The sequence below is a fragment of the Meriones unguiculatus genome, chromosome 3, assembly GCF_030254825.1.
Source record: "Meriones unguiculatus strain TT.TT164.6M chromosome 3, Bangor_MerUng_6.1, whole genome shotgun sequence".
Lineage (NCBI taxonomy): Eukaryota > Metazoa > Chordata > Mammalia > Rodentia > Muridae > Meriones > Meriones unguiculatus.
In genome coordinates, this window is record NC_083351.1 from 155331605 (window position 1) to 155345777 (window position 14173).

The window sequence follows — 14173 nt, forward strand, 5'->3', positions numbered from 1 at the left end:
CAGAACAGGCCAAAAGAGGTAGAACAGAGTAATAGAGTAAGAAGTTGACTGCTCCTCCTCCTCCTTTTCCACTTCATTGTATTTTATGTATTGATGTTTGCTTGTCTGTATGTCGGTGTACTCCATGCATTTCTAGTGCCCACAGAAGCCAGAACCGTGTGTCAGATCCCCTGGAACTGAAGTTTCGCTATTTAACTCAGGCTTTGCATCTTGAAATTCCTTCTGCTTCTAAGTCTTAGATATTTAGTCTCAAAAGAATGGGAATAAAATGGCTCGAAACCAAATATTTACAGAGCATTTTGTGTATCATATTATTTATGGCCACACTTGTAAGTTGGGATATGATGTTACAGGTTAGATGCCACCTTCATTGTCCAGGTACCCTAAGGATTTGAAATCTATGTTACAAATAATTGAGTATTAACAGACCGCAAATTTCATAAATCTTATGTTTGTTTATCACATTGCAATATTACACTATCTTTTGAGGATTTGAAATCTTTGTTACAAATAACTCAGTATTCACAAGCTCCAAACTTCACGACTCTAAAGTTTATCACGTTATAATATTAAACTATCTCTTTTATTTCAATGGTCACTCTTTTGAAGGGAATAATTTTAATTATACATATTATTTATATACATATATATATATGTATGTATGAGTACTGACCTTCTTGAAATTCTGTTATGACAAACTGTTAAAAAAAAGGTCTTATTTATGGTTGCATCTCTTATAAGTATTTATTGTTTGTTTTCTCTTTTCTTTTTATCATATGGATAATATTTAAATTTTGAGTTGACTCACAAGGGTGTTTTACCCTGGTATCATATACATATTGGTGATGGCTGTTGATGTTTCGTAGACAGACAACACTAAGGGTGAGTTAGTCACCAGGCTTTATTGTTCTGTGTTTGAGTCTTATGTACTTTTGCTGCTGACATTTTGAAATCTGGTATTCTTTTCTCAACAACTCTGCATGGGGCTTGTGAGGGGTCTGCGGAGGCACCAAGTAAATACATTTCTAATAATACAACCACCCAGGCAAACAAAAGTGGGAGGTTTTCAGTTTCCGCCTCTATTTTTCTTTAGTGCTTTAGGTCTTTGGGATACATTTGAGAAGGTATTGTACCAGCCATTTTCCCATCACAGGAGACTGCCGTGCTGAACACTGGGGCTTGGTACTCCAGCAGTTTCTTTCCTTTGAGGAAAAGCTGAGAGCAAATAGCTCTCTGTTTAGGGAGCTAACTCACAAACTACAAAGTCATTTAACTATCAGAGACCAGGGCAATTTTAGTAATATCCTTAGGAGAACAAAGCAGCTAAAACAAAGCTTCACCTAGTTTTCTTCATGATTTGTGCTTTTCTTGAGAAATAGAGCCGACTTATGCAGGAATATTTCAAAGCTATTTCACAGCCATTTCTAGGAAAGGACTTCATGAAATAACAAGCGTGTAACTGCATCTGGCAGGAGGAAAACGCTCTGATTCATATGATTCAGATTCTGGGATAATGACTTGCTTCTAGAAGGTTTCATATTCATGCTTTTCACACGATCAAGTTCTTCAACTAAAATAAAAGAGAAAGAGAATAAAATAAAAGAGAAAGGATGGAAACTAATATTAATGTTTGTGACCTTGCTATTTTAATGTAGAAGGTACTGTGGGATTTTCATCATAAAACATGTTTATGAGAGGCTGGAGAGATGGCTCAGTGGTTAAGAACACATACTGCTCTTGCAGGGTTCAACTCAAACAGCTGTCTAACGCTCCAGTTATAGTGGGATCTGATGCCTCTGCCCTCATCTGGCATTGGTATTCACATGTACTAGCAAGACTGTGTGTGTGATCTTCACAGACAAAAATGGTGTTGGCTTAAATTTTAACTGATCTCTGGCTTCTCAGAATGTACCGTGTCCCTGTTCAGCCCTAAGTCCATGATTTGTCCTTTACAATTTTCCATAAGTGATACACTGTTATATATGTGATGTGTGTGTGTGTGTGTGTGTGTGTGTGTGTGATATATCTATCTGGTTGCCTTATTGAAAAAAAGTTACATTTTTGAGAATTATCTTTAGGTCATTCTAAAAATTTTCGCTTGTTAAAAATTACAGAAATTGAAATTAATTAAAATTAAAATTCCTTTACCAGCAGAAGTTAGGTTTTTATGTCTTTGTACAAATGCAAGAAATAAAAGTGGAATGGCCATGTACAGACTGTTTTTGACTTTGCCTCTCAACTCAGGTTACTGTTTTGAGAAGTTACTATGAAGTCTAAAGCAATGCAATATGAATGTAAATACTGTGGAGATCCGCATTACTTGAGAACTTTCCACTAAATATGTGGTGTATGAGTTGCTACTCCTCAGAATTAACTAAAGGCTTTTATTAAAATTAAAAGTCATGAAGTAAATTTGAAAATCATGATGACTCGTTTATAGTACAAGGAGTTATAAGTTTCATATACATATAGACATCTGTTGATTCAAAAATCAGTTGAGGCACTAATTTTCTAAACATGTATCTTATAGTTTTGATTAGCATATTCTAGTACAGGAGTTTTTTTTTTTTTTTTTTTTTTTTTAGCTTAAAAAAATTAAAGCAATGATAGAGTAGCAGAAGCCAAATGCCTTGTATCAGACTAACAAGTCATTGCAATGAACATTTACAAAGAAGTGTGGAGAAAAGGGTACACTGTGGTACACATTGTGATACATTACAGCTTTCACAATGAGGTTTTCTTTTTCCTTTGTTTGGGAGGAGGTTGTAAGGGAGCTGGGTGGGAAGGAGGGGAGGAAGAGATGAGTGGGATTGGGGTAGATGTTATGAAATTCAAAAAGAACCAATAAAAATTTTAAAAATTAAAAATATGATTCCTTGAACCCCTGCTTGGATGTAGCCCATAAGTACCCAAATGGGTTCCCTAGTAAGGGGAACAGGGACTATTTCTGACATGAAATCAGTGGCTGGCTCTTTGACCTCCCCCGACTCCCCTATCCCCCCCACCCCATCGAGGGGGAACAGTCCTGCTAGACCACAGAGGAGGATTTTGCAGCCAAGCCTGAAGATACCTGATAAGCTAGGATCAAATGAAAGGGGAGAAGGTCCTCCCCCTGTCAGTGGACTTGGAAAAGGGTAGGGAGAAGATGAGGAAGGGAGGGTGAGATTGTGAGGGAATGAGGGAGTGGTATACAGCTGGGTTACAAAGTTAATAAACTGTAAATAATATTAAAAAATAAAATTTTAATTAAAAAAAGTTAAAAATAAAAAAGCAATATAGGGTAAATCCTACAGTTTTACCTTGAAGTCTTTGGCCACAGACACATTGATCTTGTTCAGTTATTTATATCCTGGAAATATATATACTAAGAATGTAGCCATTGAATTGCCAAGTGTTTTACTTCTTAGCAAAAGCAGACAAAATGTTTTAACTATGGAATAGAAAGCCCAAAGGCAACTCACAGTCTCTTTTGTGTCTCCAGCACAGTGATGCAGTCCATGATCTTCTTCTGGATGTGATCACGTGGGTTGGAATCTTGCTGTCTCTTGTTTGTCTCCTGATCTGCATCTTCACATTCTGCTTCTTCCGTGGGCTCCAGAGTGACCGGAACACCATTCACAAGAACCTCTGCATCAGCCTATTTGTGGCAGAGCTGCTCTTCCTGATCGGAATCAACAGAACCGACCAACCAGTAAGCTTCCTATGTTGCCTTTAGCAAAGGTTACCTCTGGTTTTAGCTTTGCAGGACTGTCAGCAATGGGAAAAGGCATGCTCGAAATTGTCTCTTCCTTTTGTTCAGTTCACAGACAGTGATGTACACATCTTATGCTGCTTTTCGTTTTTCAAGTCCATTGCCACAAAGAAACAGTGAACATTACAGATGAGGTGTATGTATCATTTTATTTCTTTATTACAAAAGGCTCTGGTGTTTCATACAGTGCAGTGACTGTCCATAACTCATGCTTGCGTGTGTGCCTAGCTGCCTTTGTCATCCAAACTTCTACCTGAGTGATGCGTTTGTGACTGCTCATGAAAGTTTAGTGACGCTTTCTTATTACTGGAAGTCCATGGTTCATAATTTACATTAGAATTCATTTAAGTGTTCATGTCAGAGACAGTCCCTGCTCCGCTTACTAGGATACCCATTTGGATGCTGAGCTGCCATGGGCTACTTCTGAGCAGGGGTTCTAGGTTATCTCTATGAATGCTTCTTGGTTGGAGTATCAATCTCAGAAAAGACCCCTGTGTTCATATATTTTGGTTCTGTTGCTCCTGTCCTCTCCAGGTTTTACTATCTCCCCCTTCTTTCATAAGATTCCCTGCACTCTTCTGGAGTATTATGTATTCTGTGGACACACACGTATACAGATATGTAATATGTTTCATTGTCTTGAAAACTCTCTGTATTTTTTTTCTTTATCACTCTGTCAGCTCTGAGCCATGGCATTTGTTTTTTCTTTTTATGTTCTCCAGTAGTCTTGCCTTTCCCCAATATTATTGGAATCATATACCATTTAACTTTATTGCATTGGTTCTTTTCTTTTTCTAATAAACATTTAGGTTTCTCACATATCATTTTATGACCTGATAGCCCTTTTCTTTTTAACACTGAATAACATTCCTTTGTAAATATACTATAGTTTATATATCTGTTAAACCACTGAAGTGCATTTTGTTTATTTCTGTCTCTTGACAATTTTGAATAAAGCTGCTATCAACATTTTAGTGCATTGTAGCTTGTTTGTTTGTTGTTTTATTTTTGGTATATATATATATATATAATCTTTTAACTTCTTTAAGTACATACTATAAACATAGTTAATGCGTTTTGTGATAAGCTACGTTTTTTTGAGGATAACATTGCCAATCTCTTTCCAAAGTGACCATGTGATTTTACATTCACACCATCAATAAACAAGCCATAAATTTGTTCAGGAATTTGGAAGTTCGAATGACTAGAACTGCAAAGGAAAGGAAAACTTTACTTTGTAGTTTTCCAAAGACTTGTGGGTATAATAAATAATTTACTCACTTAATGTTGCTCTCCAGTATGCGTTCATATGCATGCTGCATAAAATGCAGTTTCATTCAAGTCTGTGATTATGCATTCATGATTAATGACTGCAAAGGATACAATTATGGTGAATATATTTTTAATTGGTTAGCATATACTTAATGTAATAGCTTTTCTCATAAATGCATGTATATGAATAAGCAATCAAAGTACACATTTTCTCCTCAAACTAAAGCCTTATGATTATAAAAATTTATAGATGAAATTCTAACCTTAAAATCCTCAAATGAATAATTGTGTGAGTTTTTTTTTAATACTCTATTCTTTAGTTAACCTCTAATTAAAATACTGTTAGTTCCTTTCATGTAGAATAATATTTGAGTTTTAATTCCCCGACGTAGTACGTTGCAATAAACTTCACCGGGCAGTGGGTACTGCACAAAAACCAGTCAGTGCTGAACGACATGAAGATGGAGACTGATAGAGAACTCTCTGATGTAGGCAGAGAGTTACTCAGTAAACCGTCTTCCTCTTTTTACTAGTTACCTGACTTCCCTTTTCATTCCCCCTCATATTTGGAACCTGATTTGTTGTTTCTCCTTCATTTCTATGTGAAGATACTGAGGCAAGCATAAGCTCAGTGACAGGACCTTCAGTTGTTCGCATTGCAAACAAGAAATAAGAAAGCAAAACTCGACATATTAGCCTGTGTTCAGAAGAAACACAACATCGATTTTAGAATCATTTTATTTTTTTTATATCTTTATCTTTCTTCCTTTCTTATTTCCTTCCTTTTTCCGTTAATTTTAATTTTATTTATTTATTTATTTTTCTTGAAGCAGAGTCTCACTTTCTAATTCAGGCTACTCTCGATTCTATTGCCTCAGCCTAGCCAACCCTCGAGTTACGGTTATATACACAATCGCTTTTGGATTTCAAGATTAAAAATCTTCAATTTTTAACAATAAGGATCTAAAAATTTGAGACTAATCTCAGTAGTAATTATTCCTGGGCTCCTAACAGATTTTTTTTTCCCCATAAATGTTACGATTTCCTTTACTTTAATGTGGTGTCAGCCATAAGCTGTAATTAAGATAAAAGGCAGTTTTCAAGTAGGTTATGTTTAATTCATTTCAGTGTTTGTAGTCCATGAGTCTTATCCAGATTATGCGGTTGTCGACTTATTTTGTAATTGCTGGGCTGAAGCCGCTAGTGTTAGTTTTGTGTTGGACGGCAGATCTGAGACTGAAGCTGGCTTTCCTTTTCCTAGATCGCCTGCGCTGTGTTCGCAGCCCTCTTACATTTCTTCTTCTTGGCGGCCTTCACCTGGATGTTTCTAGAAGGGGTGCAGCTGTACATCATGCTGGTGGAAGTCTTTGAGAGTGAGCATTCCCGCAGGAAGTACTTTTATCTCGTCGGCTACGGGATGCCTGCGCTCATAGTGGCAGTGTCTGCCGCCGTCGACTACAGAAGCTATGGCACAGACAAAGTGTGAGTTCAGTGTTTGTTTGCTGGCTTTATTCTTTCCCTCTTCTCAGATCCACTCAAGGTAAAAGCTTGGAGTCCCCTGGTGTGGGTTTGCCCTCACAGCATCCACTAAAGGAATCGTGGAAGCAACTCGGGGCATAATTCAATGTATGGCTGTGTATTTGCTGTGAGGTGAAAAAAATAAAAAAAGAGAGAGAGATTTTTCTTTTTGAAACAAAGATGCCATTTTAGAATTGCATAATGTTTGTAGATTACAACTTTAAGTAATTGTAAGAATGATAACTTTATATTATTTTCCAGAGCATTTAGACATGTGCATGAAAACTGTTTTCAGACCACAGAGTAACTTCTGATACTGTTGCCCTCTATTTGTTTGATGTCAGTGCTAATCCTGGATTGTGTGTGTGTGTGTGTGTGTGTGTGTGTGTCACACACACACACACACACATCATATATATATATATATGATATATATATACAGAAAAATTGAAAGAGTGGGAACAGTTTCAATCTTTTCCTCTTTTTTTCTAGATTATTATTGGAGTATAGTAATATAATTTGTTTTCAATATACCTTTAAATTGTTAAAGTGTGTTTGTAAAGATGTGCAGCACATAAGAAAGACATACAGGCAGGATATGGTGGTCCATGGCATCTGGGCGGCAGAGGTGGCAAATTTCTGAGTAGGGGGGCCAGATAGGTCTATAGGGTGTGTTTCAGGACGGCTGAAGCCACACAGAGAAACCTTGTCTAGAGAGAGAGAGAGAAAGAGGGGGAGAGAAAAGGAAGAAGGAAGGAAGGAAGGAAGGAAGAAAGGAGGGAGGGAGGGAGGAAGGAAGGAAGGAAGGAAGGAAGGAAGGAAGGAAGGAAGGGAAAATAATGGAGCTGGAGACATGGCTCAACACTTAGGAGCACTGGCTGCTTTTCTAGAGGAAGCAGCTATAATTCCCAGCACCCATAGGTTCACAACTGCCAATATCTCCAGTTCCAGGGGAACTGGCACACTCACACATACGGACAAAACACAACATAAAAATAAATAAATTATTTTTTAAAAAATAAGAAATGTGTTCAGTTCCAAAGGCTTTCCTGACAACTGAGATCCCAAACAGTGAATGGAAGATTTGCCTGAAGAAGTAGAAAGAACTCCCGGGGTAGATGAGTACTTACATTTTAGGTGTATACTAAGGATGGGAGAATAAATGCAGAGAAAAGTGAGTAAGCTGGGCCGGAGAAAAAGAGCATTGGAACAAGAGAACGTTTCATGTCAGCTTTTCAGGACCAGTGGTGATTGATGTCAGAGATAATTCAAGTAGGATAAGCACCACATCTCAAGGCGGTGCTAGAAGCACAAGCCAGACTGGAAGGTGTGAAAACAACAAGTTAGTAGAGGGTGCAGATATTATCTATACCCTGCAGTAATTTCACTGAAAACATTGGTTTGTGTTATGGAATCATTGAAGGAATTTTGAAAACAGTGTCACATGATCTGGGGAGGCTTCAGTTCTGTGTCAGAGTGCCTGCCCGGCATAAAACAAAACAATATATAGAAGGGCTTTGTGAAAGATGAAGTCTGAAGACTGGACCTAGACCCCCTACACAGATGTACCATTGAGTAACTTGGTCTTCATATGGGTTACCTAGTAAGGGGAGCAAGGGCTGTCTCTGACATAGACTCTGTTACCTGATTTTCCATCACATTTCCCTGGCATGGCTGCCCTTGCCAGCCAACAAGTGATGCTACTTCATGAACTGGGGTGGGTTGTTGAGGGGAAAGTATCCCCTCTTTGAATAACAGGGGAGGAGGTGGGGGGAAATGGAGGGAGGGTGGGACCAGGAAAAGAAGAGGAAGGGGGCTGTGATAGGAAATAAATAAATAAATAAATAAATAAATAAATATTTTAAAAAGGAACATATAGTCTGACAGGAATTAGATTGACAGGAAATTAATGCAGAGAAAACGGGTTATTTTTTCATTTGTATTTCGTGCACATAGGCTATTCAGCAAAGGTAAGAGCCCAGGATGATTAAAAATTAAAAAAAAAGGTATAAAACTAAACACAACATTAGAATGAGCTTAATTGAATGCTTTGAAAATAACTTTAGCATTCACCATGCCTGTGGTATAAGTTGTATAGAAGAGGAAAATCAGGTACATCCATTCTGACTTATCTACTATTACAGAGACAGGTGTGAAACGGACATTTGATAAACCGTCAGGTTTACTTCAAATGCAGTTGGATTTATTTTTGTGATGGTGTAATAACTTTTCTCTTTGGAGGCAAATGAAGGAAAGAATGAGTAAGGTCCACTTATAAGCATGGAACAGTTTCACCAAGCAAAAGATGCTGACTTCTGTAGAGTGAAGTGGCAAGGTCATGTTAAGAAGACAAGAGATTTGAAAGGTTCTGAGATGAGCACCATGGAAAATGTGTTAAAGAGCCAATTAGACATTAATAAAAAGATTTCAAGGCAGCAGAGAAGTCTCAGATGAGGTTAGATAACACCAGTTTGTACAGAGGTTAATAAGCCAGATTTCATGACTTTCAACCAGCCGTCAGCAGCCCGAACATGCCAGTAATAAAGCAGCTTGCTTCCCAGAAATGGGGATTCATAAAGAGCGAATGACACAAAGAAGACACCAGGATTAGTGAGAGTGTAGTTAAAATAGAGCATGCAGTGCCCAGACACTAACAACACAATTAAAAGACTATCACATTTCTGGTGTGTTCTTTTTTAATGACAGGATATGTTATGTGTCTCAATGTGACAATTATTTTCAAATCTGATGTTATTTCAGTCAAATCTAAATTTATTCTGTCAGTCCCCATAACAACTCTGGGACCAGACTAAAGATTAGCAAAATGTTTTATCCAACTTTGCTTCTGAAGATGTCTTAGGAGAGAGGCATTACGCTCATCATAGGCTCTCTTTTTCTTTCTTGTCAAAAATCGTCTTTCTTGATGTAACTCACGAGCCATAAAGCTACTCCTTTGAACTATATACTTCACGTGTTTTAATATGTTCTCACTCTAGTGCACTTATCACCACTGATTTTTGAATATTTTCATCAACCTATAAAGAAGCCCATTAGCAGTCACTCCCCGGACTACAGGATTTTGCATTTTAATTAATGCATTCTCCCCCTAAGAAGTTAAGCTGAGTTATATCATGTGTGACCTTAAACTATGTCCAAAATTGTTCATGAGCAGTCCCGTCTTGCCTGCTAGATGTTCCTGATATCCTTTTTGTTTTTAGTTCAATGTTTATCTTTTCTCCCTAGTTGTTTGCAAAAATTTCTATTACCTACTGAGTCAACTTGCTTTGTGTCTTAGTCATTTATTTTGATATGGCTGTCATTCTTTGCATAGTAGAAATCTGTCTTATAATCAGTGACACACAGTCCCTAGTGACTTTGTTAAAGCTTTGGCCATCATTGCTTTAATTTCCTGTCCCACAACTGGTAGGTCTCATTTACTGACATTATTACTCTGTGGGAATAAAGGGTAATTTATTTCCCAGGCATGATTCTAAACAATCCTTAATTGCTCAGTTATACAATTATGATTTTTTTCCAACCAAAAGCAAAGCAAAATAGAGATAAATGACAGAAGACATGTGAAAGAGGGAGCAAAAGAATAGAGAAAGTTTTGGTAATATTTTATTATAAACGGGCATGAAGTACTTTGTTGTTTTATACATTTAAAAATCAAATGTTCACAAAGTTGAATCCAGGATCTATGGAGAGAGTATAGTTAAATTCTACTTTGAGGGTCTTCATTGAACCCAGTATCTGCCTAAAAATGTTATGCTCATTAAAGAAGAAAGTGTTGAAAAGAGAGCTATTGTTTGGTGATAAGTATTTACCCCCCAAAGCTGACATGAATATGTCATATTTCCATTTGGGCTTAATCAAGATATCATCTTAAATAAAATTATGACCAATGGATGGAATTAATTAATTAACTTTGTGTGGTGCTGAAGTTGAATTTGGAGTGCTGCATATAAAGCAACCACTCTCTCACTGAGCTACATCCCCCATTCAAGATACTGAATTTTTACTCAATTTGTAGGATTTCTGCATTCTGTAACTTGGTATCTATTATCTTTTGTCTTTGTCTTTTCAGTTCCTGTAATTGCTGTTGGTTGCTTTTATTTCATTCCTGATAAATTTAATTTCTTCTGTCTGACTTTCCACAGACTTGCTAACTATATAACTTTTTGTTTTCTCATGAAATGTTGCAGCAAAGCAAAATTTTGGAAGTTAAGAAATGCTTATAACCATAGAACTGGCAGAAGACATTAAAAAGACTTTTTCACATGTACCTCTTAAGTTTCATGCTACACTGATTTAAAAACAATAAAAATGTGGATAGTTTAGTCTAACATGAACTACAATGATCCAGAAATCAAAAATATTGCTAGCTGTTTTCTGAAATGTTTATTAATCTCTGTAAAGTAAATGCTTATGCCTTGAAATTTTTTATTATAATTTTTATTCTAGTTTAGTGCTTTGAGTATATCCAGGAAAATTCTAATTAATATAGTATATTGCAATGTAATCTAAATAATTGACTTCTCTTTCTCCTCTTTTTAGTGTATTTATTCATTTCATTATAGTGGTAATGAGGTATTACATCTGAAACCTTTAATAAAAACAGCTTACATTTCTAAGAAAAGACTGATAGCAATGGTAGGTGATGAATTTAGAGAGAAAATTGTTTTGTAGGCTAAATAAGTATTATTTTGATACAGATAGAGATAGCTATCATATTCCATCTGGCTGATGGATTTTGATGTGTTTTTCTATGAAAGCTATTAGGCTGTTGAATTTATTATGTACAGAACACATGCTCATGAGCAAAGCATACATAATTTCATCTTAAGATGTTGTTTAGTTTTCCATCAATTTGCAGTGCTTATGAAAGAGTCATTATCTTCTGATGTGTGTATAACAAATTTTTTAAATCTAATTGACATATACTCAAAAAACATACTTACAATAACATTTGAACACAATATCATGGCATTTAAAAAATCCATTTAAACAACTTTAAAAACTTTAAAAAATAACCTTTGGCAAGTGGTTTACAAATCTGAATTGCAGTGTTAATAATGAACATTATTCCTTTTTATCTCTGATTTCTCATGCTTTTATTTTTCTGGACAATCAGTGAAGCCATTCCCTGGGATATTGTCAGTGCATGATTATAATGAAGATTCATTATAATTCAAACAGGACAGTTCTGAAATTCAGTTCTAAATACTGTGATTTTATGACCTGAACCAAATCATTTTTTTAAATGTTAACAAAATATTTAAAAAAAACATGAATAGTTGAAACAGTTAAAAGCCTAGATAGCTCCAATAGTTTTCTTATGATCTTATCATCTCTTGTGTACAACCAAAGGGACAATAGATCACATGCTGACTGGGTTGGAGGAAGGAACAAGAAAATGAGGGCCAGGAAGAGGAAGTGCACTGGAAATGGGTAGCTTAGGGTAATCTAAGAGATAAATTATGGGCTGGAAAATTGATACAGGACTTCTAAGTACATGGATTAAGTCAAGGACATTCATAACCAATCAGAAATCCATGGATAGCAGAAGAAGCGCCAAGGTCTTAGAAATAACTGATATCATATTACAATCTGGAAATCCCTGTAAAGCTATCCACCAATCTCTGCATTTGTTTTCATAGCTCACCGGCATGAGAATAATTATAAAGGTCTTATCTGTGTTACTGAAATACCCCAAATTTCTTCATTTCAGTTTATCAAATAACTTGTATAAGCATTAAGTTTGAAAAGTGACCAATAATTGTAAAAACAGTACATTATGATATTATCCAAGCACATTACAGTGTTATCAAAGAGGAATTGAGGAACATTGAGCTTGACATTATCCGATAGTTTTGTTCACAGGTTTAATTTATAAATTTGTTCACAATTTCTACTTGGCTAAATCTTCTCAGAAAATTATTTTTAATCAGTAGTATTCCACGGCGATTTTTATAGCATATCACAAAGCATTTTTATTTTAAGTGACACAAAATATGTTCTCATCGAATATGCCATCAGCTCATGTGTCTGTCTATCGATTGGACATGTGAAACAGTATAGTCAATGAGGAAGTACCTTTCAATGTCATAACAAGATAGTACTCATTCAGTGTGTATATGGAGAATATATGTTTAAGCTTAAATGTTATTTTAAGTGCATTTGAGCATGCTTTCTGTGATTTGAAGATTGAGGTTTTATTGTGCCATCGTATTTTCACCCAAAATACGATGAATGAAACTATTTCATCGAATGAAACTATTACCATATGAAATAATACTAGGTTGAACATACAATTTTCTGTGGAGGAGTTATCTATTCCAGAACTTATCAGAAATGAACAGGACCACTGTCCTGTTATTTTTAGAATGCAATGAACTTTGCCAAAAGTAATACACTGTGCTTGAGTACAGGGATAAAAGGAAGTTTAAAATATGCCCACAGCTGTCATTTCACACCTAGCGATCACTATGTAATTTAGAATGTTTATATCCTCTAAGGTGGTAGTAATAAAAGAAGTACTAATAAAGGTTAATGTCATAGAAGTTATAACCATTCAAAATTTTAAACATTGTTCCTACAGAGGCAGGGTTAGTAGTCCCAATGTTTGGAGGCAGGATGGCTAATTTGAGGCCAGGGATTTGGGATTAGCCTTAGCATAACAAGTTCCTCTCAGAATACCAACCAAATCGTAGTTACCTAATGACCCAGAAAAAAACATAGGTCCAGGTAAAAACCTGTATCATTGTTTTGGTTAGCTAAATAATAGATGTCTACCATATCTATCAGCAAATAAAAAGACACAATGTCTTTTTAGCTATATGACTGAATGTTATTCAGGATAAAATAAAGTAGTACTGTTAAAGAACAGATACACTTTTAAAATGTTTTGTTTCAGAGAAGTCTACCTCAAAAGACTACATAAACTATATAGTACTGTTTATATGAAATGTATAGAAGGCACTAACTGCTACATAGTAAAGAAGAATTGGGATATTGTAAGGCAAGAAAAAAGAACCAGACAAATTGTGAGTTTTGATGGATTGAAAAAAAAAAGACTGCATCAGACTAACTCCCCTTCTTTCTTATGATTCCCTGTACTCTGCCAAAGGTTTGGTCATGAGTCTTTGCTTTGAAAACACTGCTAGTTAGAGTCTTTCAGATGCTTTCTGCAGTAGACTCTTGTCATATGTTCAATGCACATCCCATCTGTCTTTCTAAACGAGGATTGATCATCTTACCCCATGTCCGCTCAATTGATTATCTTTTTTAGCTGTATAGATTTCATTATGTTTATCATATCTTATAGGTCTATATAAGTGAGTATATCCCATGTTTGTCTTTCTCCTTCTGGGATATTTCACTCAGAATGATCTTTTCTAGATCCCACCATTTGCCTGCAAATTTCATGATTTCCTCCTTTTTGACTTAGTCTGATGGGGAAAGGATAGGAGCTCTACAAGGACCAAATATATCTGGGCACAGGGTCTTTTCTGAGACTGACATTCAACCAAGGACCATGTATGCATATAACCTAGAACCTCCACTCAGATGTAGCCTGTGGTAGCTCAGTAACCAATTGGTTTCCCAAAGTGAGGGGAACAAGGACTATTT

General features: G+C 36.0%; 1 protein-coding gene across 22 annotated transcripts in view; it reads left to right on the forward strand.

Moving 5' to 3' along the window:
• Adgrl3 (adhesion G protein-coupled receptor L3) overlaps positions 1–14173 on the forward strand; it is a 780523-nt gene that overhangs the window by 661058 nt on the left and 105292 nt on the right. For all 22 annotated transcript variants that reach the window (XM_060380826.1, XM_060380806.1, XM_060380808.1 and 19 more), the window contains 2 exons: positions 3482–3691; positions 6285–6505. In XM_060380826.1, the coding sequence (XP_060236809.1) occupies positions 3482–3691; positions 6285–6505 (431 nt within the window). The remainder of the gene's footprint in view (positions 1–3481; positions 3692–6284; positions 6506–14173) is intronic.